This window comes from Electrona antarctica, assembly GCF_951216825.1.
Source record: "Electrona antarctica genome assembly, chromosome: 16".
NCBI lineage: Eukaryota > Metazoa > Chordata > Actinopteri > Myctophiformes > Myctophidae > Electrona > Electrona antarctica.
Window position 1 is genome coordinate 15,979,292 of NC_136797.1, and position 26,206 is coordinate 16,005,497.

Consider the following 26,206-nt stretch of genomic DNA (forward strand, 5'->3'; position numbering starts at 1 on the left):
GATGCACCGCATTGTAGCTTGCCTTGTAGACTGGATATTTTTGCTACTTTTGTGTGACACAGTAGTGTGTGTATATATATGCCGGTATTAAAAGAAAAATCACACCCGTGTGAACTGAGTGGTGCAGTGACGTCACACACTAACCATAGCAACCATGCTCACCCCTACGTGGCCCCACGTACAGGTACACACATACATAGACACATAGATACAGACAAAGCTGGTTATTGGAGTGGTTTGCACCACAAAAAAAAAAAACGTTATGATGATGGATTGCGCCTGAGAGGTCATCCTTTTTTCTTGCAGTGGCGACTGAGGCGACACACAGCCCCACTCTGGCGTGGCAGTCTCTTTTGCAGTTGCCGCCGACAAATGGAGAGGTCTGGCACAAGAAGGGTCATTGGGTGTTTCGGTTGTTTGAGTTTCAGGTCATGGGAACACCAGACACCCTCGCCCTGGCCCTGCCGAGGTTGATCATGCCGATTGGCACACAGTGCATAACCTACCGCTGTACAATCCCCTCATGTCCAAATTCAACCTTCAAATGTTTTATGAAGAACTTGCTGTGCTGAATGAAAATCAACAGATGCAGGATCCACTTTAGACTCATGAGGCATCTGAAAGAGGTGTTTGATGGAAATGTCATGATATGAACATGAAGTGCTGTGACAGTAAAACAAGGTGTTTATGAAGTAAATGAGGCGGGACTGACCAGGACAGGTGAGGCTGTGAACAGGTAATTGAACGGGTAGTGAATCAGGTTGGTGCAGGAGGAAGAATAGAGATCTGCATAACGAATGAGCTGACTGGCAAACAGTGTCTGTCTGGCCCCACTGCGCAGAATGCTTCCCATTTGGCCATAGGCTATGTCCATTTTAAGGGTCACCACCTAGGTACCAAGCATGAACACAAATAACACAATCAGTTTATGGGTCACCACCTTGGTATAGAACATAAACAGCAGCAAGCAAGTAAAGTAACCTTTGATTAACCCATCAAGACCAGAGGCAGATTCTACAAATGCCTTCTAAATAGTACTCAAATGTTTTTGTAATTCAAAATGATAAAACTAGCACTTTAAACATTTTCAAAAATAGCAGATGTACAAACTCGCAATGACGCGCTGTGAGTTTGTGCATCTGCTATTGTTTAGTAGCCAACGCAAAAATCTAAAATGACACTTGCTTTCCTGGTTTTAATTGTAAAACATAAGTCAAGGGCAGCAGGACTATGTCATGTTTCCTTTGCATTATAGCATCTAATAAACGTGCAGGATTAAAGGTAGCAATGTATGCCTATAATAATTTATACATTGCACATCATTCTCAATAAGTGTTGCTTGACCACAAATAATGTAATTCCAACTGAGTAACTTTTGTAGTTTAAAGTTCACAAAAACAAACCATGTAAATGTAATGTAAACAGAAGTATAGAACATAAAGGGTGAAGTTACGACACAACAAAAGAGGAGTCTGACATATTTCTATTCAAACAAGAGGCCAAAAAGTCAACCATTGTAGCTACAATATTGCGTTTCATTTATGGCATTTATGTTCGGAGTGTTTTTTTTATTGTCTCAAATGTGCTTTAAATGAAGACTGAAAAAGAAATCTATTTGTAATCCCACTAAATATGCTGTGCTGTCAATAACATTTGTCCAATACATTCAAAGTCTCCAATACCTATTTAGTTTATGTAATTGTGTATCCCACTGTGTACAAGTCTAAACTACTCATACCTGACGAAGGCCGATGCAGGCGAAACGTTGTATTTTTTATCCGCTCTGTTGTCAAATTATTTTGGGAGCTTTTAAAACGGTGTGCGGATCTCCTCTCTCCTTTCTTACAAGTCTAAACTACCCTGAGAAGCCACATTTAATTGGCCTACACAGGTTCATTCAAATGCATATCTTTGTAAAGAGCACATCATTCCTTATCATTACCCTGGAATGTTCATATAGGACTTTGACACAGCACTTTGTAAATATCTCTGAATAAGAGCATCTGCTAAATGCCTAGATTGTAAATCGTATGGAACAAAACCCATTAAGACTGGGATGACTCCCCTTCTCTTAGTGGTGTTGTGTGCAGTTACAGTATGTCATTAAAATACTATAAGGACGGAAGTCCCGAGATAAGCGGGCTCTACTGACAGTAGTGTAAGGAATGATGGATGAATAGACGCACAGCAAACAGACAGAAAGTCTTAAGAAACAGTACAGTAATATTATTTACCACAGCAAATAAGTCTGATCAGACTGCTGCTGATTACATTAATTAATCAAAATTATAATAAAAACATTTATTTTGTGAGAGCATGCTGGCTGTTTCTTAAAGGACCACTTCACCACTTTTCAACCTATCTTCATATAATAGGTCCTCACTAATAATCATGCAAAAATGGCACAATATCTTTCCACTCAGTCTGTGTCTCATTATAGGAGGGCTGTGGGCAGTTTAGAAACCCGTCCACCAGTGACATCATCGATGGGGAATACAAGCTAATAGAAACTTTCGTATTGAAAAGTTGCAATACGAAAATGGAGCCATCGTTCTCACGATAATAACAATCTAAACATTGTTGTAAAAAGAAATCTTGTTTAAAAAAAAATCTGGTGGACGGGTTTCTAAACTGCCCACAACCCTATGAGACACAGACTGAGTAGAAAAAAATCGTGCCATTTTATCATGATTATTTGTGGACCTATTATATGAAGATAAGTTGAAAAGTGGTGAAGTGGTCCTCTAATAAGACATTGAGACATACAGCGGTTGCGGTGGTTCTCAACCATTTCTGGATCAGATTCAAATCAGGGCCCACTTGAAAATCTTCAAAGTGTTCGCGGCACACCATTATTATGACCACTTAACGTTGCAGCCTTTCAGTGTTAAGTGGTGAAGATGGGTAGGCCCGGAATTCAGTCAGTATCGTAGTATCATAGTCAATCTCATGGTCAGTAGGCTATCACCAGTGAGACGCCCTTTAGGGCGAGGTCGCGTGCACGCATCCGTCTGGGTGACGGCAGACTGCTGGGCGAGCGCTGGCGCTTTGGCATGGAGGATCAGATCAACACAGTGTGACGGATGGACTGATTGACTGACAGGTTCTTCAGGTTTTCATAGTAATCTGCGACCTATACCGTCACAATCATGTCAATATCATGGCTGTATCATGTCAGTATCACAGTCAGTATCATGTCAGTTTTTAAACAAGAATACCAGCACTCATGGGAACTGTCCTTTTAAGGCACTTTATTGTTTCATCATAGGCATGGTATGCTGCAATGCAGACAGCGCAACAACGTATGCGTTTCGGCCAACGGCCTTGGTCAGCTTTGTATGCTGCAGACAACAGAAATTGGAGTCGTGCGTGCTTCCTTGATTTCAATATCATGATCAGTATCATGCCAGTATCATGTCTGTACCATGGTCAGTATCATGTCTGTATCACGTCAGTACCATGATCAGTATCATGCCAGTATCATGTCTGTACTATGGTCAGTATCACGTCAGTCCCATGATCAGTATCATGTCTCTATCATGGTCAGTATCATGTTAGTGTTGTCAGTATCATGATCAATCTATCTATCAATCTATCTATTGTGCTCCACCTGGGATCAATGGAACCAAAATTGTATACTTTAAGTTCTCATCCCCCCTTAAAAATCATTCTTCTGCAACAATGCAGGAGCCCCCGATGGATGAAAATGGAATTGCTTTTGCCTCTAGGTTGATTAAACCACCCACGACATGTGATTAAAATTTGGGATGGATTGGACATTCCTTTCGTGATTTGTGGCATTTTTTGTAAACTAGGCCCCTCCCACTAACTTCGGACGACGATTACGGCCGAACGATACGGACTACCAAAATTCTGCCTGTGGTGTTTTAATCGGATAGGTTCAGAGATCATGGGCTCCAATTTTGTCGCAGCCTTTACCCGCAACGCGGCCAGCAATTCAGCCTCTGCCCGAAAATTTCGAATATAGGAGCTTTCTCTGTCCCTTAATGGTATTTTCGTCCCGCGTCACCCGCTATCTTTTTTGCCGACACCGGTATTTGCGCCTAGAGGTGTGGTCATGGGCGTGTTGGCATGCTTTCCCCTAAATTGCTATTTTGGTCACATACATTTGGGAAGTCGATAGTGGAGTTTAAAAGCACCCGTAAGCCGTGCCAAATTTGGTAGATGGAGATGTCTGCAGGCACAGAGTAGGCTGCCTCATCTCTCCTTATTCTCCTATCTCTTTGTAATTTTCCTATAATCAGCAGAAGTCGAGTGCCTGCCACTTCCTTGTGTCCATTGTGTTTATATAATTGTATAGTCAAAGAAGTTATTTGTGCGCGATTCCATTTCCATTTGCTCTTTCAGTTCATGATCACCCCATAGCAGTAAATGGGGTTTATTGACCGAACTTTCCTTTTCGCTTCATACTAATAATAATATAATATAAAATATATAATATATGTCAGTGTTTTGCCAATTATTTGGGGGCCCACCCAATATCCTCATGGCCCACCACCACTGGGCCTCAGCCCACAGGTTGAGAATAACTGGTATACAGTACAGTATATGAACATGTCTAAGACACTTCCCTGTTTTTACTACCCCGTTTCGCACCAGTAAGGGGAGGGAGGGGCGGGGGGGGCAAGGCGACGGCCCTAGTTACAGTTAGTTGAATCGTCAAAACTCCTGCATTTGATCATCCATTTATTCCATTAGATTAGAATCAGATCATAGACATGGTTTTATCCAGAATGAAATCATTCTCTGAGGTAAATGAGTTAGTGTAACATTTCCCATAATAGCCTATAGCCACTATAATGTTTTAGGGCTGTATTCTTCTTGGAAAAATATAAAAAGATACTCCTATGGAAAGGCTATTATTTTACTTATATTGACCAATTAGTATAATTTAGTAGCCTACTAATTTAGTTTAGTTGCATGCATTTTAATTGTAGGCTACTGTCGTGAAAGTTTATAATATTTTTATTTGTGTTGTTCCAGTCATACGCGCAGGTCCGTTGTGCTGTCTGCCTTGACTTCTGTGTGTGCTGACACGGTGTGGGCTAGCCCCTCCCTCCCCTCACTGGTGCGAAACAGGGTAGTAAAAACGGGGACACGTCTAGGTTACTGGGAACAAAGCTGACCATCATTCGTGTCTTGATGGAACTTATATTGGGACGATCTTCAGTGCCACAGTCAACGCTCCTTCAGGGGACAGAGACACAACATATAGGAGTGTGAACAGCTGTGCCATTTCAAGCCATAAATGATGCAGCATTACACATGTGCAAAAAAACTCACGTGTTAAACTTATCTATGAAAGCGTCAAGGTACTGCAATTCTGCAAATAAATCTAGACAGACAAAAGAGAAAAGAAATCACCCAACAGACTGTAATTATAACCACTTAAACCCTATACATTTTTGGAACGGCGTCCCTCAGGGCTCTATACCAGTTACTTCTGTTTTCACTTAAATATCTTTGCTGGAAATAGCTGTGAGCTTGTAGATCTGTTATTTTCTGTGAACGTTTTCCCAAGATAAACTTGATCTGTTCTTACGCTTCTTCTCCTCCCAGACTTTCAGCTCCTTGGTAAGCTCAGGTACAACCAAGAAGGTCTTCCATCCTTGGCGCTTCTTGGACTTAAGGATGTCCCCAAAAATGTGGTCTGCCACATAGAGGATGCTTTTACCTTTCACGTTCAACAGATCGCACATAATATCGGAGGAGCCTGCAGAGAAATAGTGAGAAATATATTAGTTAAGTATACATACAGTATGCATGAACCCTAACCTGACTCAGCCAGATGGGGCAGCAGAGAGTACACTGAGTTCCCCCCTCCTGCTCCCATCTGGGAACTCTCAGGCAGACTTGATGCCCGGCCACAAAACGGCCTGGCCAATCAGCGGCAGCTAGAGGCGGGATCAAGGCAGCACTGTGTATGCCTTGATCCCGCCTCTAGCTGCCGCTGATTGGCCATCTGGCGGAGTCAGGTTACATGAACCCCCCCTTCAAAAAATAATGCACACGCTAGTGTCGTGTGTCAAAAATCTTCAAGCTCACTGCATGTTTTTCTTTTAGGCACACGTCGTACGGTACGATGAAGTGTAAATCAGGTTTAACCCTCCATTGTATTACCTCCAGAGTATACATTTTCGGTCTGGAGATCTCCTGTATAAGTTCCTATGCGGAGCTTCCCGGTTTCCTGTATCCAAAAAAGAAAGAAAGAAAGAAAGAAAGAAAGCACATCAGCAATCAGTTGTTTTACCTACCGTGTGTGTGTGTGTGTGTGTGTGTGTGTGTGTGTGTGTGTGTGTGTGTGTGTGTGTGTGTGTGTGTGTGTGTGTGTGTGTGTGTGTGTATGCGTATGCATACATGTACAGTTATAAATGCACTATATGCTAGTAAGTATAAATATGTTAATACCGTGTCTACTTGTCTAAGCACAGACCCCTCTCCGAAGAACAGCGGCTTCCTAGAGTCCACCACAACAATGTCAAAGAAGGAACGCCATGGTTTCTTTGGACCGCCATGCTGGATATAAGGATCAGTAAAGAGAAGGATCAGTAAAGCATTTTCTTTAATCTTTTTTTACAAAACTTTTATTTTGAGGCTGTCTGTGAATATGTACGTTATATATATATATCACAAATCGCATCACAAGGCTATGACACTTAATAGATTTGTGACTCAATATCAGATATGTGGTGTAATTTGGCAGTCAAAAGGTCAAGGTGAAGAAGGCCAGTCATTGATTGTACATGACTTCATGGTTGAAGGATGAGACTGGTTGCATTTGGAAGCTTGTGTCATATTTCACTTGACATACATGTACATTTTATGCTGGAATTTTGCCGATGAACGCTGTACATGGTTGCCCTTGTCATCAATTGCAATCACTTTTTCCATGAAGGTTTATCTTTAAACATTTATTCCACCCCTCTCATGATTTCTTAATTGCCAATTCCACCTCAGTGGTCTCTGTCACTGCCCCCACTGTTGGCCTAAGGGGAGGGTGTGCAGAAAACCTGCTCCTCCTTCAATACACATCCACTTTTTCTTTTACCTGACAGTGTCGTAACACACATGAAGTTTGGTGCTATCCGCTGAAGAGATGCCACAACCAATGAGCCACTAGTACAGTAGCCTGGGGTCCACCTATGCTTTCTATGGCATAGGCAGCTCCCGGCGGGATTGATTGATTGATTGATTGAAGAATTTATTAACAGTTTGCAGAATTACAGTACATTTCAAGCACAAACTCAATACAAAGGCTGTTAACTGTGAGTGGACGACCCAATTAAGCATTACACTTGTTTCCAATAGGGTCCACCATGTTCAAATCATCAAAACATTAAGAGACGTACAAATTGACACTTCTATAGACAGAACAGGAATTCATCATAAAGGAGGTAAAAAGGGAAAAGAAACATATACAGTGAGGGGGAAAAAAAGGGGTGGGCGGTGGGGGGGATTCACGTTCAGCTCCGTTAATTTGTTTGTTTTCCTTGGAGGAGCTGCGTTGGGTCCCCAAGTCGGCTCCGTGGCCGTACCTTGAGTTGGCTGTGTGGCCGTGACCGTCTCTTGTGTTGTCCTTGCGTTGGGTCCCCAAGTTGGCTCAGTGGCCATACCTTGAGTTGGCTGTGTGGCCGCGACCGTCTCTTGTGTTGTCCTTGCGTTCGTGTTTGAGGGATTCCGATTTTACAGGGGCCAGTTTCGAATTGCAGCCGTCCGTAGGTGCCCTTTGAGAGCGGTTTTGAAAGAGTCAAGGGATTCGCATGTCTTAATGACAGTTGGTAGGGCGTTCCACATTTTGGTGGCATAGGAGCGAAAAGAATTTAGTCCCTTGTTTGTGCCGAATCTGGGTTGTACATGGTTCGTTGCACTCCCTCTGGTGTTGTGGGTGTGGACTTCGTTAACATTAAGGAAGTATCTAGACAGGTACATGGGTATCTTGGTGGTGTATCGAATCTTGTGGACCAGACCCATTGCAAGATGCTGTACTCTGTCGTCGACCCTAAGCCATTCCAGCCTGTCGAAGTGGGCAGGGGTGAGGTGGGTTCGGGGGGCTAGGTCAAGTAGGAGCCTGACCAGTTTGTTTTGGGAAGTCTGGAGCCTGGTTTTAAGGGCCTTTGAGGTGCTGTGGTACCAGGAGGTGCATGCATAGTCAAAGAAACCCTGTACAAGGGCTCCTGTTAAGGTCTTCAAGGTGTTTTTGTTGACCAGTGAGGAGATCCTGTAAAGGAATCTTGTTCTATGGTTGACCTTTTTGATTACGTTGGTGGCCATTTTATCACCGGAAAGATTAGCCTCCAGGATGGAACCTATCTAGGGAGAATCTAGACTGCGCGACATGAGACTAATTAATTAGACTACTTAATTAGTCTCATGTCGCGCAGCTGCAGAGAGAGAGAGAGGAGTGTGTGTGTGTGTGTGTGTGTACGGGTGTGCGTGTGTGCGTCAATTTAACAAAGGTGCAGACGATCAGAAATCAGCAGAGAGTGATCGACATTTGCATACTTTATGCCGAATTGAAGTGGACTCGGTTCCAGACTTTTTTTTTTCTCCCTGAAAATAAAAACGTCTGGGTTTCCGAGGCCACTAGGTGCAGTGACAGAGAACACCCTCCCCTACCACCAGCTTCCCACACACTGCCAATTATGTTCCTTGGAGGAACCAAACCAAGCCAGAGGCACTCCCTGTTTGACCTTCCTAATTTGACCGATATATTTGTATATTTGCATTTTGGACCCAAATACATTATGGCCTTACCTTAGCAGCACTTTCCAACAGGTATTTCATTATGGCCTTGGTAAACAATGAAAAACAAGTAGTCAGAATGGACAGCAACCTTATATGCATTACTGCTTATAGTGATGTATGTTTCACGTGATTTCAGTTAATTATAGCCTATTCATGGTAATAATGAACCCTTATTAACCACTTACAAGCATTGGCCTGGCAATATGCCTACATATGTTCTATGGCCATTACATCTAAAGTAACACTATTATAGCAATGGTGGCCATTTTGTGGTTCTATTAAAAAATAGGCCATGCATTTTTTCCCATTGAGATTTTCCAAAAATATTTACATAAATTATTTTAAACCTAGAATCAAGCCATCCAGGATCCTGGTGAATCATATCCATAACACCTTTGAATATGTGATATTGTTTTTTAAATATATATTTAATTGTATGATATACTATATTAATATGAAATCAATACCCTTTGTTTAGCGGTTTTCAGTTATCTTTCTCACAGAATGTCCGCCACTGTTATGTTATTTTTAAGTGAGACTTCACGGTAGTAAATTTACATTGCACTGGCCTCTACAGGGTTGAGCTGAAACTATCATTGCACTGCTAGTCACACTTGGCCCCGATCGTGATGTAATAGTACCAATGTAAACATTGGGTTTGCGCCAAAACCCTTTTGACATCTGCCGACTTGGGATTTTTGGGCGTGGTTTCCACAGCATTTAAATTTGGCACACGAAATGGCACATGTCTGACCTACAGTCTTGGCACAGATGGCAACGCTATGAAAAAACATCTAAATTGCGTGGCCAAGCACTCACACCAAGCACTATCTAACAATTAATTCTACAAATATCCGTGTGTCTGTGTATCTGTCATAATATCTGTCATACCTCTTCCGTATACCTCCATTTTATTCCTCCGATTGGCTACCGCACGCAAGTCACGCAGTCAGTGAAATGCATGTTGGGAAGCAAGTAACTAATTTAATGAGTCACAGTTGTCTGTGCAACATCGCCGCGCTACCTTCACGTCCTAAACAGAGTGTAGAGTAGGAGAGTAGCAACACGCTTTGATCTCGCCGCAAAGTGGGTGCCTATGGGCTATAGTTCCAAACATTGCTCCTATGGCTGGAACTATCCCATTGAGATAGTATGAGCACTTCCGCATTCCATTATTACAATGTGAGTCAACGCTAGTGTTGCCACCCTCTTACTGGATTACTGGATGGTAATGTAAACGTATGTTTTCTCATGCCAATAAAGTCTCACGTCGCCCCCATTATGTTAGTGGCAGCTTCAACGTTGACCAGCCGGTGTGTGTGTGTGTGTGTGTGTGTGTGTGTGTGTGTGTGTGTGTGTGTGTGTGTGTGTGTGTGTGTGTGTGTGTGTGTGTGTGTGTGTGTGTGTGTGTGTGTGTGTGTGTGTGTGTGTGTGTGTGTGTGTGTGTGTGTGTGTGTGTGCGTGCGCAACCGCAACAACGGGTCGAGCGCACGAGCCGTGCGTGTGTGATGTCCGCTGATGGACCACGCGCACATGCGTGCGTCCGTGTGTGGGTGTGTGTGTGTGTGTGTGTCAGACTCAGACCACATGAGCCGGCCGGAACAAATAACATAACTCTATGGCAACGACGGGGCCACTGCGCGTGTGTGTGCGTGTGACAGAGAGAGAGACGTCTGTGGGTCCGAGCGAGGAATACACAGATCCCCTCACGGCATGCTTCACGGACCACTGCGGACCACCTGCCTATATAATAATAATTACTTCCCAAGCTCATCCCAACTCCCTCCCCCAGCCCCAGACTGAGTACAACAAAAAATACATCGCATTACCCACACTGTACATCATTTGGTGTTCATATATTCAAAAGGTTAAGGACCAGTAAATATAAACAAACACAAAATGGTTCTACATGTAACTCAAGTGGATGGCAATGTGGCATAGTCCACTTGAGTCCACATCACAACTATAACAAAAATGGTGCACGATATGGTCATAGTTATTATCGTTAGTGATAGTACCGGTACTTGGTGTGAACAGTCTAATGTGGTTAAACGTCTGTCTCTGTGCCTGATGCTACAGTATGTAAGAAGCAGCTTGCAGCCTCACCTAAATAGAGCGGCCCGATGACACCTGGGGAGAAACAGGCACTATTACATCACGATTAGGATGTCACCAGGTAAGGCTATAGCAGTGCAATAGTTGAAGATGTCCACTTTGTCGAGTGCTAAAGCTAGTTTTCAGCATGTAACATGGGTGGTATTAAACTGAACGGAAACCCAAATCCACAATAGACAAGTCACAATAGAGGGTATGCGCATGCCTAAAGTGAATGGCACATCGAGTGGCAAAGCAACAGGCAAAGTGAGTTTAACATTGTTTAATGCAATCAGATAGGACGTTTCTGTTTGGATATGGGCTGTCAAGGCCAGAAAGTAGTTTTTTGCCACTCAGTAGGCAGGGCTGCCAAGTTTCAGAAAATGCCAAGAGTGAGACCTTAGTGTCTTAATGTGTTCGACGCCGCCCACCGGGCGGCGGCGAAAAAAAATTGGCCTTTTTTAATGTCGATTTGGCCTTTTTTAACATTGATTTAGACTCTAAATCAATGTTCAGACCCACAGGATAGAGCCCAGGGTGCCGGGCCGGTTCCTGCGAGCCACCCCGCGTCCGAGACGGTAGAGAAATGACCCACTACTGTACTGTACTGTACTGTACTGTACTGTACTGTACTGTACTGTACTGGCACACCCGAAATCATCATATATACAGTTAATATGTGCATGTGTGTTTGTGTTTGGTTGCGCACAGGTGGTGAAAAACCACCACGCTGTTTTCGTGCTCAGACCCAGCCAGCCAGCCAGCAAGCCACACACATAGTGCTCAGACCCAGCCAGCCAGCCAGCAAGCCACACACATAGTGCTCAGACCCAGCCAGCCAGCAAGCCACACACATAGTGCTCAGACCCAGCCAGCCAGCCAGCCAGCAAGCCACACACATAGTGCTCAGACCCAGCCAGCCAGCCAGCAAGCCACACACATAGTGCTCAGACCCAGCCAGCCAGCCAGCCACACACATAGTGCTCAGACCCAGCCAGCCAGCCAGCAAGCCACACACATATAGTCCATGAGCCAGACAGGTTTTCATTACGAAATGAGTGGGCAAAACCATACCTATATTAAATTGTTTAGAAGGTCAATATAAGTAAATGAATATATGATAACACTTCCACAGGAGCAGCTTTTTCATATTTATCACACATTTTGTTATTTTCACCTATATACATAGGATGAGAAAACTTAAGAACTAGTGATCACCATGAAACTTCCCTAGTAGGCCACATTGAAATGCTCTGATGTATGATTACATCTATCTAGAACACTCTAATATACACATTCATATTGATACAGATAGGAGTATTAAATAATTAATGCACAAAATCTCTGTACGTGCATACACACGTCCATCTAGTAGACCATGGGTTTTCAACAGGTGGTCCGTGGACCACTGGTGGTCTGTGGAGGTATTGCATGTGGTCCCTGACCATGCATTTAGTAATGTAGGATTTGTTGATTTTTTTAAATGTTCTTTCCACTAGTTGAGAAACCGTGAACTGAATGACCTGGTGACCTATGATGAGTCCATCCATGTCATTTACTGACAAGTTGGAGTTCAAGAAATTCAACAGAAAAAGGGAGTTAGAATCTCAAGAAAGGGGAAGTGCAGTGAATGACCTGGTGACCTATGATGAGTCCATCCATGTAGTCATTTACTGACAAGTTGGAGTTCAAGAAATTCAACAGAAAAAGGGAGTTAGAAGTGCACCGGATTGTCTGGTTGAGTCATTATTATTAGGACATTTTACCAGTAGTAGTCAACGGTTGAGAAACAGTGGGATGTTGTATACACATGGGATGCATAGCAAGTGTTAAGTTACAAAAGCACTAATCGCATATCCCCACCCAACACAATAGTGGTCCCCAGGTTGATTTGAAAAAATGCATTGAATGAGTAGTGCCCATGACGCGGGAACGAAATTCATTTTCTAGGCGCTTTTTCTGGGGTCCCAACACGGCCTATAGTTGATTAATTACATGAAAACAATGATTTATTGTATTACAAGTTTTCTGAAATTGTATATTTAAATATGCAAATTAGGCATTATATAGGAAAATATGCCTGATTTTGCATGACTGTCAATTGAATATTGTATTGACAGAGTCAACATTCTTATTTCATTTTGTTAACATGTCAAAATCAAAGGTTTTAAATGAGGGAATATTCAATGTCCATATAGTAGCCAATGTATCATCTAACTATAAATGCATAGTCTCTGTGTCTGTACAGCTGTACGTCTGTAATACATGTAACACCAAAACCGTTCGCCCCACCTACTTCAAATTCAACACACGCGTTCTACACCCCCACAGGGAGTGCAGTGCCCGGTGTTGAGTTGGTCGGACCCATGATTGTCCAGAACCGCCACAAAAGGCCTCTGCCCGGGCCACAGCTGACATCACAAGGCCTCTGCCTCTGCAACTCCATATTTGGGCATGCCTAAATACGGGTTCGTCCCACCGACTTCTGACATCTGCATAGACCCCATATTTGGGCATGCCTGACAAAGATGGGCATAAAAGGTGATACCGCTGACATCACCATGACTTGACCAGCTCAACAGAACGATGAATTGGCTAATAGATGGCAGTTACAGATCACCTTTTTTACATGCCAATATGCCCAAAGGTACCCGAGCCTATACTGCAACCGGATGCGTGACGCACAACAACGTGCATAGAGAGCTGAGTCAGACAAAGCACGAGATGCACGCCTAAAGCTGCAAGATCTGTGGTTGGTGTCAATGCGGGATGCACTCTCAGTCCACGGCCACGCATCACCCTGTGTCCAACCAACATCATCTATCCATTCACTCTGCCCCACCAGTTTCCAGTGAGACCCTGCTTCGGCATGACTGTCAATAAGTCTAAGGGCCAGACACTACAACGTGTTGGGGTCTTCTGCATGAGGAACTTCTTCAGCCTGGTGTCGAGTTTTAAGCATATATGAAAGTATTGAATAAGTAAAATGACTATTCCAGTCAATTACCCATACTTGAATTATGCAGAAAGGTGTGATTATAGGTCTCTACACAATAATGGCTCAAACGTTTATCATATATTTTTGTAAGAATGTGTGTGGTAATATAGGGGGCCACATATTCAATGCATGATAACGACCACTAAGCTATGTGTCTGCAATGGTTATCATGCCAAACTGTGAAGTAGAGATGCACAACAAGTCAAAAAAAGCACACCAGCTTTGCCCACGATTTGATTCTATAGCTATGGCCCTGGCTCGTGTTATCACACTATAATAGTGTTTCTGATTGTATCTCTAGAGTTACAAAACGTACAAACACATGTTACCACTCATATTAAAGATTAGAATGGTGAGCAGTTTTCTATAGCCATTAGGAACATGTTGGTTCTTAGCACACACTTCCAAAATGGGGATATTTGCAAGCCTTATTTAAAATTTCTTAGATGTGTGTGCAAAATACTGCATTAAAAGCCCATTTAAGCATATATGGAAGTTTTGTGGAAGTAAAATAACCATTCCAATCAATTCCCCATATTTGAATTATGCAGAAAAGTGGTTTCATTGGTCTCTGCACAAAGTAAGGTTCAAAAGTTGATCATGTATTTGTTGTCACAATTTGCATGTGGCAATATAGGGGTGCATGTACTCAATGCATGATAACTACCACTAAGCTGCTAGTCTGCGATTGTTATCATACAAAAATGTGAAGTAGACAAGTACAGCTAGTCAATTAACGCGCAAATTAGGGGGGTCTGGCTCATGGACTAGTGCTCAGACCCAGCCAGACAGCAATCCACACACACATAGTGCTCAGACCCAGCCAGCCAGCCAGCAAGCCACACACATAGTGCTCAGACCCAGCCAGCCAGCAATCCACACACATAGTGCTCAGACCCAGCCAGCCACACACATAGCTCCGTAAGGGAGTGGTTGCACCACTCAAAAAATCTTCAAAAAACTGAAGAGGCTACTGGAGATTGGAGAACCTGATTTGGACATGATCTGATGCAGGACAATGTCACTATGACAGAAAGAGAAGATGGGTCTGGCCACATTCATTCACCCCATAATCTCAGTGGAAATTGGGGAATATGTTGTGAAATAAAAAGTCAGAAAACTGGAATTTGGGAAAATGCCTTATTTTTAATTTCCCCATGCCCACACATCTGTGGTCTCTCTCTCTCTCTCTCTCTCCCCCCCCTCTCTGAACAGAACTATAACGACAAGTTGCGATGCGGCCCCTCCCCCTTCACACACACACACACACACACACACACACACACACACACACACACATACACACATACACACACACACACACGACTTTGTCCCTATAATGTGCGTAGGCTACTGGCACCGTTCCTCATATCACGCAAGAGACGCCAGTCACGCCACACACCAGTATAGAAGAGAGATAGTCACTTGTGACTTACTCACTTAATGTTGTAACTTGTGGAGGCTATATTGTCTTCCATGACAAATATTTCGATGCGATGTTAAACTCTGCATGGCTCATTTCCATGCGTCACAGTCAGGGACCCTGCTGACGATTTGGTGGTCCACTGCCTGGTTACCCTTCTACTGCATATAACAGCGCTGCATGATCTCCTGCAGATCGGCTATTTTGCCGTTTGTGAGGACGCACACATGGGCGCGCGTTATTACGCGGCGGAGCCGCGGAGAAAATTGTTATTATGATAGCCGGCTTGGCTTTTTTGGCACATTTTATGCCCCCCTCGGCGTGCGTATTGTGCGTGCGTGAGAAATGAGAGGTGTGGCGTGGTGCGTGGTAAAAGGTCAAATTGCGTGACTCTCACTCTCAAAGCGTGAGACTTGGCAGCCCTGCAGTAGGCATTCCTGCATAACTTCCGGGTTTGATGATGATGTCACACTCATACCCTCTATAGCCTTAACTGCAGTGTAATCTAACGTGAATGTGAGGGACATCACAATGTTCACAGTTCATTAGCACCTAACCAGGAAGTATCTGCATTGTTATTGTTTGTTGACTGTATTGTTAGTCAAGTTCCCTCGTTCTTGTGGATATTATTATTAGAAAGAACCCATGTAATTTAGAATCTTACGAACATAATAGTAAGCATCTAAAAAGTTAAAAGTATCATACATTATTTTCAGTCCAAATTCAAAATAGTGTCATTTATGGACAATATCTTATGGACAATACTATATCAGTATGTACCTTTGGAGATACAAGATTCCCACCCTACAGTGGCGATACAGAGGTAATGTTGGGTAGGTAGTTTCCCCACTAATAAGTCATAGCACACTAGAAGGTTAGAAGCTACCTCAGTGTAGATATAGTCACTGTTGGTGGTCAGGAAGACTTTGGCCACCTTTTTGATCCTGGTCAACAGTAGAGGGAGGTATGGCTATAGGAAGGAAATAAAGAGCAGAATCTGTTTCGAAGTTTAGACACACACACACACACGCACGCACGCGCACGCACACACACACACACACACACACACGCGCACACGCACACGCACACATACACATACACATATACAGCAAGCCCTGGCTGGCTCTTGGTACAAGCAGCAGGAAGCGGGCCCATTCAAAGCATTATCTCAGGCTACAAATGTCTATCTACATCCTGTAAGTGTAAGTATAGACTTAGAAGTAAAACTAGTAGACTAGGCTAATCATTACAAGTGGCTCTTATTTTGAAGAGGAAGAGGAAGTCTGTTTCTGTTGCAGCCATGCAAGTTGCCATGACAGTTGTTATGATGCCGGGAAGTCTACCCAAGAAGTAAAGAGCCCACGTGGATTAAACACAAGCTTTTAGCCAAAGTTAATATATTTACGATATTAAAACCATGCATCTGTGACTTAAGCAATGTACACACACTTTGGAAGTAGGTTAAACATAGAACCTCTGTGGCATTATAGGTGAGTAGTTAATTGTATAAGTCTCATGCTGGCTCACGCTGGTAAAATCATCATCAACAACTGCCCCCCAAAAAACATTAACAGGTAGGCTACAGTACTGTTTCTGTCACTGCCTGCAAGAATGTGATGTTATTAATTGAAGTTCACTTAGCCTGCTTATATCATGTCCTTAAATAGTGCAATAGTGTACTTGGAACTGTTTGGCCACCGTGCCAATTCTTATAAACATTTTAGTTAATTAGTTGAAGTGGGTCCACCGTGCAGCGGTGGCCGAACGGATTGCGGAGCGGTCTTGATACCGGAAGGTCGCCAGTTCGAATCAGCGGTCCGACACGTTAAAATTACCACCGCTGAAGTGCCCTTGAACAAGGCATTGAACCACTACGATGAAATGTTCTATGAGCAGGGCCTGGCTGGAAACAAGTTCTTGAGCTTAGCCCAGATACCCTGGGTAAATATAGTAATCATTTAATTTAATTTAATTTAATTTAATTTCACTGTGGTAATGAACTCTTAACTCTCAAATGGTTTGAATTTGTGTGAGAGAAAACTGCAGAAGCCAAGGCTTGTAAGATACTCGCAGTGCGTTGTGGGATGTGTTTGTTTTTGTAACATCAAGCTTTGATAGGTTATATCGCACCATAATGCATCGTGTCGTACAGTGTGTGCGTGTGCGTGCGCGCGCACGTTGTGTGTGTCTGAAATAAGCTACATCAAAGTCTAAGTAGAATGTTTTTACCACTCACATCTTTAACAAGATATTTATCCAAATTCTTGATGGTATAGTCTTTCAGAATGCCCTGTAAGGAACAGAATAATTTAAGTTATTATTACACTGACAAATGTGTGACATGCACCGTGCAATGGAGGGGAACAACTGCATACATTTAGAAGAATATCATGCTTATTGTACTAACCGTATCATGAATATAGTCCATTGCATCTCGAACATCATGGAACATGCTTCTGAAGGACATGAACAAGTCACCATGCTGAAAACCTTTCTGGAGACTAGAGGACATTTTAACGGGAGAGATTAGAAAATCTTAAGTCTCATTTGGGCTATTTTGCAACTGTTCAAGGGGGGAAACTATAAGCAGAGAGCCGAGAGAGGAGACAGAGGTTAAAGAGTGAGGACAGAAAGTGTTCACTTACTTGGTATATCTGGTGCATCTGGTGAAGAAGTCCACAAGGCTAGCATAGATATACGTTTCTATAGAGGTCGAGCATAGGCATAGGTTAGTGATCCAGCAAATATTCAGTATGTTGCTGATAATTCTACTTCTTACATTATACTATATAGTAACAATAAGGATTCATGGCCACTGTGTTTAACAGTATATTGTCATTGAGAGGTGGAAGTTTATTATGTAACTGTAGCCTACCTGAGAGGTTAAATAGAGTGTTAAGAACATAGAAGCGATCAGTGTCATCCCTCTGAATGAATCTGTTGGGGTAATACTCCACAATGCCCTCCCTACAAAGAAGAACAGATTATTTTAGATAATAAGGTAGTATTACAGACACTGGTACCAGCGAACAAGCCCATGTTTACTTGAAATGGAAACGAGCCATCGAGGCGTTTTTGTGTAGCATTGCTTGTGTAATTGTACTTACTGTTCTGTTTGCAAACTGTTAATAACGTAATCAATCAATCAATCAATCAATCTTCTCTCCTGTATGTATGTATGAAAAATAAAAGTTTATTATATTCCTTGGGATTTTTCATTTACCTGTTAAGGAAGCGGAAGCCATGACTGCAGAGCAGAATATTTCCATTTGAGTCAATCTTCAGGAGATTTCCATACATGTTGTCAAACACTAGACCACTGAAAGATTAAAACAAATTTAAAAGTGATTCACGTTTTTTTCTTTTTCTTGTTATTTATTAACATTCATTCTAAAGAAGGTTTGTTATGTCACTCTAACCTAAGTGGAGCCTGACAGATTTTTTGTCTCCACCAGGCCGAAGGCATGGGGAGAGAGTATGTTTTGCACTCCGTCCGTGTGTGTGTGTGTGTGTGTGTCCTTCCGTTCGTCTGTTACCAGCTAATCTCCGGCACCGTTAACCCGGTCGATGCCAAACTTTGCACACACACTCCCTGGATGCCAACGATGAACCTCTGCCCCGCATTTTCCAGAACGGCCTGTTATAGCGCCACCATGAGGCAGCTTTTCACATTTTTTACCTAAAACTGCACCGATCTGCGTGAAACGTTGCATGCACACTCCCTAGAGGCCAAGGACAAACCTTTGACCTGCATTTTCCGCATCTGCCTTTTATAGTGCCACCAGGAGGCTGACTTTTGTAAAACACATTTTTTGATATTACTCCTCCAGATTCTGTCCAAAAATCTCACAAATCGTTACACAGTATCTCTATGGTCATGTGCTCAAGTCGGATCTGTCCGATATTTCATATTCCATCCTAATTGGCTATAATTGGCTTTCACAGTTTGCAAGATTGCCCCGTTTTGAACAAAAGCCTCAAATCATGAACGCAGCATGCAATTTACGTGAAATCTTTCACACATTTTCTTACTAGGCTGAGGAATATATCCCACCCTTTTCACATTGGCCTGTTATAGCGCCACCAACAGGTTGATTTTTGCAAAACACATTTTTGGAACAAAATGCCTCAAATCATCCAATTGCCATCAAAGGCAAACATGTTTATATTACTCCTAAACATTTTGCCAAACATCTCACACAGTCCTATCCTCCTGGTGGAGACCTGTGCCCAGAAGGGCACTTTTTCTAGTTTACTATAAAACCGGTAGACATCGGCTGCATAATTGCCAATACAGATGTCATCAAAAAAGCCAAATAATGGCCAATATATTGGCCTGGCTCTAACCCAAGGCCATTGGGAGAAATGTTACTGTGCGTCATTCGTTTGGACGGATACAATGATAGAATATGTGATGCCTTTCCCAAATGGTCTCCCCTGGGCCACAGACACTGAAAATAGAACGTACAACAATTAAGTGGCCTTAACTCTGGGAAAGAAAATGGTTGGAGCTCTATGCACTGTTAGTTGTCGTAGTTACACGTTATATGATATCATTGCTGTTGGGCAGAAACTTTCAACTTTTTATGTTTTTTTCTTCTTTTGTAAATGAATGTCCTACTTTATCGTACAAGAGTGTTGTGGAAAAATAGCTAAAATAGCTGCTCTACAAGCTCACAGCACATCCAATCGTGTTGGGAGCTTGTGGATCGGCTATATTTTGCTATTTAAAAAAAGAAAATGTAAGTAAAAGTAAAATTGGTTAAGTGTGTGTATGGGAACTCACCGTGTGGGGAACGTGTAATCGTATGTGTAGCGCAGCATCTCGTGTGGATAGCCCATGGACACCAGCCTGTCTCTTATCAGCTCAAAGCCAAGGCTCTCATAGTCAGGAGACTTGTACACTACACACACAGTATGCACACACAAACACAGCAAACAAATGCAAATATCATAAAAAAGACTAGAAAAAAACTAGAATAGAAATTAAACCCTCAACTTTGGCAGTGTTATACAACAGTTCTCAAACTTTCAAAAATGTTTTGAAAATAGCAGATCGACAAGGTCACAACGCCTCACGATGTGATGCACGTTGAGCTTAAAAATCAGCTATTAGGGGTGGCGGTGGCGCAGTCGGTAGTGCTGTCGCCTCACAGCTAGAAGGAAGGGGAAAGGAACCGGTTGGCATAACGTGTTCCTTCCATGCGCTACGTCCTACTGGGGAAGAAGCGGCCTGCTCACTCCTCATGCATGAGCTCAGTTCGGGGCTCTCCCCAGGTTGGCAGAGGGAGAGTAGCGCCCAGGATTACAGTTTATAGGCAATTGGCACCGGGTGAAAAAATGGGTTACAAAATCGTGCGATAAATATGTAGAAGTAAAAACAGATCCGCTATTTTCAAGGACCCAAGCTGTTCCTGGACCCCACTTTGAGAACCACTGTTGTACAAGACCGTTGAGCTCTTGCACTTGCACTACAGTATTGGTTTTACATACTTGCCAAAGTGTAGTCCATATCAAAGCCATAACATTTGATGTGCTCCAGAGTCAGACTCCTGTTGACAAACACCCTGTAATCAGACAGAACAGGGAAGATGAGGTCTCCACATCAGACAGAACAGGGCAGATGAGGTCTCCACACAGGTTCTCTGCCACATTCCACCATTAGTATTGATATTAATCAGACCGAAGAGGGCAGATGAGGTCTCCACACAGGTCCTCTGCCACATTCCTTCATCAGTATTGATATTAATCAGACCGAAGAGGGCAGATGAGGTCTCCACACAGGTCCTCTGCCACATTCCTTCATCAGTATTGTGAGAGAGGTCACCAGAAGAAAAGCTACAAGCTCACAAGGCGAAGAGATTTGGTGTAGAGGAGGGGCAAAAGGAGGAGACCAAGTACAGACCCGCGCTGGACCCTCTTCTTTGTTGTTCCCACATTTGGATTGCGTTTGTAGCTTGATTATTTGGTATTGATTTCCCATAAGCACTGTATTGATGAACTACATGTGTACTAGGGCCGCCTGATTGTCCCCCCAACCAGGTGGTCCTCTAATGCAGTGATTATCAAACGTTTTAATCTCAAGACCCCCCAGTTTTGAATACATTGACCCCCAATGTCCCCCATAGAGTCTGTACAGATTTTTCCACTCTGAGTTACAGGCCTACAAGGGTCCATTTGGTTCTTAACAATTAATCATTTAGCTGGGGCCCTCTGACCCCATCATGCACTGCTCTTATGCCGTACTAAGCACTTAAAGATTAGTGTTTTTAGGCTTTTTGCCTTTATTGATAGGGAACAGTAGACAGACAGGAAAGGGGGAGAGATGGGGAGTGACACGCAGCAATTGGCCGTCGGGAGGGAGTCGAGCCCGCAGCACGCTGTCCGGCTGGCTCGGCAGCCTAGGTGCCCAGACGGTTGAGCTAACCGTCCGGATACTAAGCACTTAAACCTCAGCATATTATTCTGGGAGGAACATTCACCAAAAACATGTTTGGCAGACATTTGGTGTAGATGGAAAAATTTGTTCCAAATACAGTTGTAGCTCAGGTCCGTTTTACTAAGACAAGAGAGTGGTTTAAGTGGTTTGAAAGGTAATTTATTCAAAGGGAGTTCCTGTCCCTTGCTGTTTATTATCAGCGACACCCTGCATGACGAGAGCTGCCTACCGGTATCTGCCTTTCAGTCTGCATGGCCCTAAAGCTCAGGCCAGGAGCACTTCATAGTTCATACATATTGGGTTGCTGTTAATAATTTACTGATGGACTCTTGCTTTGTAGGCTAATTATACTTTTGCGCACTGATGGGGATGCCTCACGTGATCGAGCTCATTCTGGCAGAAGAGGGGAAGGAGAGAGCAGATGGAGATGGATTGAGGCAGCGCTCAAACTTTTCCTGTCAAGGATCCCCATCTGAAAATATTATATTATGCCAGGCCTGGACCGCTGGCGTATTGGTAGGGTCACCGAGGCTACGATGTAACCTGACAGTGACAGCGGGTCGCGGGTTTGAGTCCCGATCCCGGTGTTCTTTGCTGTGTGTCACTCGATCCCCATCTCTCTCTCTCCCCATTCCTGTCAGCCTGTCCTGTCCTATCCATAACAAAGGCATAAAAAGCCCAAAATAATTGTATATATGCCATATATATGCCTAACCCTAACCCTATCCCATAAGAGAAGATTGTTGCATCGTCAGTTTCATTATGAGTAGATTAGAAAGTAAAAAACCACACCTGTGTGAAGTGAGGGGCACGATATATACATATTTTATGACGTAATTATCAGACAAAACAAACATGGACAAAACAAACATTAAAGTCTGTTCATGTCAATGGCTTGGTTTTTAACGTTTTTAAATTAAACCTGTATATACGTGTAGGAGGGGCTAGCGCCCCTCAAAAATAGGGTTAAAGTGGTTAAACTGATTGTGGCGCCATCTACCTATAACCCAGCAAACCTCTGTCTGTCTGGATGTCTGTCTGTCTGGATGTCTGTCCTAGCCCCCTGGAATGCTCCTCACTGGCTTGCCCAGTTGTGATCTGAATTTTGCACACAGACATTGCCCATTCCATTGCACACTGACTCTCAAAGCCGTTTATTAAATTAAATAACTACATTAAATTAAATAACTACTATTTAGTCCGTATTGCGCAATACAGGAAGTTGGCTACTTCCTGAAGTGGTGCACCGTCCAATTCATCATCACTTTAGGCCCAGTACAGTACAGTACAGTACAGTACAGTAAGGTATGGTACAGTCTGTCCGTCCCTATGTATGTTTAGGCTACCAACAGGGGGCGCTGTTGCACCACTCACTTCAGTTTCAATTTACCCAATTTATCGCTGTTTATTAAATTACAAAACTGTTATTTAGTTCCTTCCATATGCCTCCATTTTAGATCACGTGACACACACACAGATGCATGACGGGAAAGTGTGGCACTATGAAGCGTACTTACCATGAACGGTCAATAGGGGGGGACATGGTATAGCGTAACACTGCAGCGTAGGACTTGCATAGCTTTAGACATTACAGTATACCACTGTTGTTACACACCAGCTCAGGACTTCCTGGAGTGGTGTTACAGGTCGGTCATTATAATAAATACATTTTGGTAAAAGGAACTTAAAAGAAGAGGAATTTACTTTGATTTGGATTAAAAGGAACCTTGACTATGGGCCAGTGGTTACAGGTGGGGTGGGGGTCCGTGCACCAACTGCCTCAAATTGAAATAATCATAATCATAATCATAATCTAATAGAGCTTCTGACCAATGTCCCAGTACACCTCCAAATAATAGGATCTATTTCAATCTATCTATCAATAATATAATCTATTCAATCGCAGTACCCACACTGTACATCATTTGATGCTCTTGGCTATTAGAACGGGTAAGGACTAGTATTAACAAATTTAGCAGGGAACCTGGAAGTCCTTCAAGGACCCCTAAGGAGCTTCATGAGCTGACCATCTTTAAATGTGATTTTTCTTTGTGCATTTGTAACTAAACTGCATGTTAGAAAGTATATTATAGGTGTTTTGTCTAATTTCTTGTTGGATCTCTGTCACAATGTATTCTTGAAAACCATAGATGGTGGAATAGCCTATTTTGTAGAGAAAGGATAATAGCTAATTATCATACATAAACTGACTCCACCTTAGCCCGCAGAACTTGCCCTAGCACGACCTAGATTATAGGGGAGAATGGGGTAAGATGAACCACTTTTTGCTTAAGTTGTCGTGGAAGCAAGGCAAAATGAGATAGCAGTCAAATCTAAAGATCTACCCTTATTTCAGGATGTCTTCTATCAATTGAAATCATGAGTAAGCATCTGTATGACAAAGGGACTTGTTAAAAAAGTGGTCATGTGGCTCAAATTGCCCCAGGTCAAGGTGTAAATTGACCCACATGATATTTTAATGTTTACAATTTGAACAGATAATGTGTTCACATATATCAAAAAATATTTAATAACTGCACTTTTCTCTTTTGCAAATAGTATTATTTATTTGTATATTAAACAATATAAAGACAATTGATTAAAGTTTGTTATTGAGAACCTTTTTAATATTTGCAATTGTTAATACAATAATGCAAACTTCTCTAAGAACAGTTTGTGGCTGTGGTGGCAGTTGCACAAGTTGGTCTCCATGTAAGTTTAAGTTCTGTCTTAAAAACATCCACACAACAAACAAGCAACATTCTTGTTTGCGCGCGCGCACACACACACACACACACACACACACAGTAAACAAAACAGTAAAGTCACAAAACAAGCGATGCATATATTATGCTGTGAAGTGAACATACAGCACTACAGTCCTATATCAAAGTTGTGTCGTTCTATGACATGATCGATTGAAGTATTATATACTGTTATATATATTATATATATAACAGTTTGGAGAATTACAGTAGCCTACGTTTCAAGCACAACTCAATACAAAACCTGTTAACTGGACGACACCATAAAGCATTACACTTGTTCACAATAGGGTCCACCCTTTTCAATTCATCAGAACATTAGAGACGTAGCCTACAAATATATACACTTATTCTACATAATCAAAAACAGGAAAATCATCATAAAAGGAGGTAAACTGGGAAAAACACATAAACAGTGAGGGGAAAATGGGTGGGGGGGATTCAGATTGCAGCAGACCTGTAGGCATACATTTATTTACTCACTTTTGCTGATCTGTCTTCCTGAGGTTATCAGAGGAGAAGTTCCCATACTCATCTGTGTCCATCTTGAGTCGATCTTCTAGTATCCGAGTGTTTTCATCCTAGCCTATACTGGCTGAGCCGAGTCTGTCACAACATCAGTAGCGCCTCTCCACATTTGCGTCGGTTAGGTTGACATCTATGACACATTTACGCGGCGGCCTAAAGGTTTCCCCATTGGTTTCGTAACTGGGACTAGTGAAAACCCTCCCCTATTCTTTGCTCGTGATGTAAATGGGCTTTTGTGAGACGCGCATCATCAGCCCCGTCCTGGCTGCAGGCTGCATGTTTGTCACACAAACGTCCAACTCGCTTTGAACATCAAGATTGCGTTATCAGAGGCGCACACACATGCAATGGGTGGAGGCATGCGCGTACGTTATGGGGTCTCCGCCTACGCACTATAGTGACAAAGTTATTTATAATGTCAATATGTTGGAAAATACCCCGTGGTGGCAAACAACAAGGCATATAGGCATACACAAAATGGAACAAAGTAGGATGTAGCCTATTATGCGGCGCCTATACCTTTAGTTTAACCGGTGGTTCTGAAAGTGGGGTCCAGGCCTCCAGGGACCCTCATGGGCATGGGTCCTTGAGGGGGTTCCATGGGGTCCAGTACAATTAGTTATTACAGTAGCATATAGCATCTAAATCAATTTAACCACTTTATATATATATATATTGGCAATTTGAAAATATCCGATCTAGAAGCTTGCACAACCATCACAGTTGTGAGCTTGCCTCTTTTCATCCTTGACATAGCCTACAATTAAAGAAACACATGTTTAACAACCGTAGGTTGATCGAATACTTTATTAACAGTTGCAAATAGGTGGTACAAAAGGATAACACAAAAAACTCCAAGGGCAAAAATGTTAAAGGTGACTTGTATTTGTTAAGTAAGGCATGGCATGTTCATTTTGTATAGGCCTTGTCTATTTAGTATTTCAGTTTGCAGACTTAACTATTTTGGAAATGGAATGCTAACAGTTCCATCCCGTTCCCTTGTGATTGTTTTGTGTTGAGAAAGCCTGATGTTCGCCCCAGTGTTTGTTTGCCAAAGGCCAGAACATCCTGATAACCTGCTCTATATAACAACCCTGCCATGGCAACATGCAACACAACCTTGTCTGACTGCTGTTGCCTGGCACCTGTCTGTGGAAAATAGTGACATGGGTCAATTGAATTGAACCTATGAT

The 26,206-nt window shown here is 42.7% G+C and overlaps 1 protein-coding gene across 1 annotated transcript; it reads right to left on the reverse strand.

Moving 5' to 3' along the window:
* Positions 1–252: 252 nt before the first annotated feature.
* Positions 253–25,169, reverse strand: nt5c2l1 (5'-nucleotidase, cytosolic II, like 1). The gene is made up of 17 exons (XM_079523635.1): positions 24,969–25,169; positions 20,775–20,848; positions 20,068–20,185; positions 18,505–18,600; positions 18,157–18,248; positions 17,927–17,984; positions 17,689–17,782; positions 17,518–17,571; positions 16,168–16,251; positions 8,776–8,811; positions 6,430–6,537; positions 6,142–6,208; positions 5,564–5,734; positions 5,305–5,356; positions 5,148–5,208; positions 713–889; positions 253–617 (listed from the first exon to the last, which is right to left on the reverse strand). Exons 1-17 carry the CDS (start codon positions 25,028–25,030, stop codon positions 534–536), a joined length of 1,488 nt encoding a protein of 495 aa, XP_079379761.1. The 5' UTR covers positions 25,031–25,169; the 3' UTR covers positions 253–533.
* Positions 25,170–26,206: the final 1,037 nt, after the last annotated feature.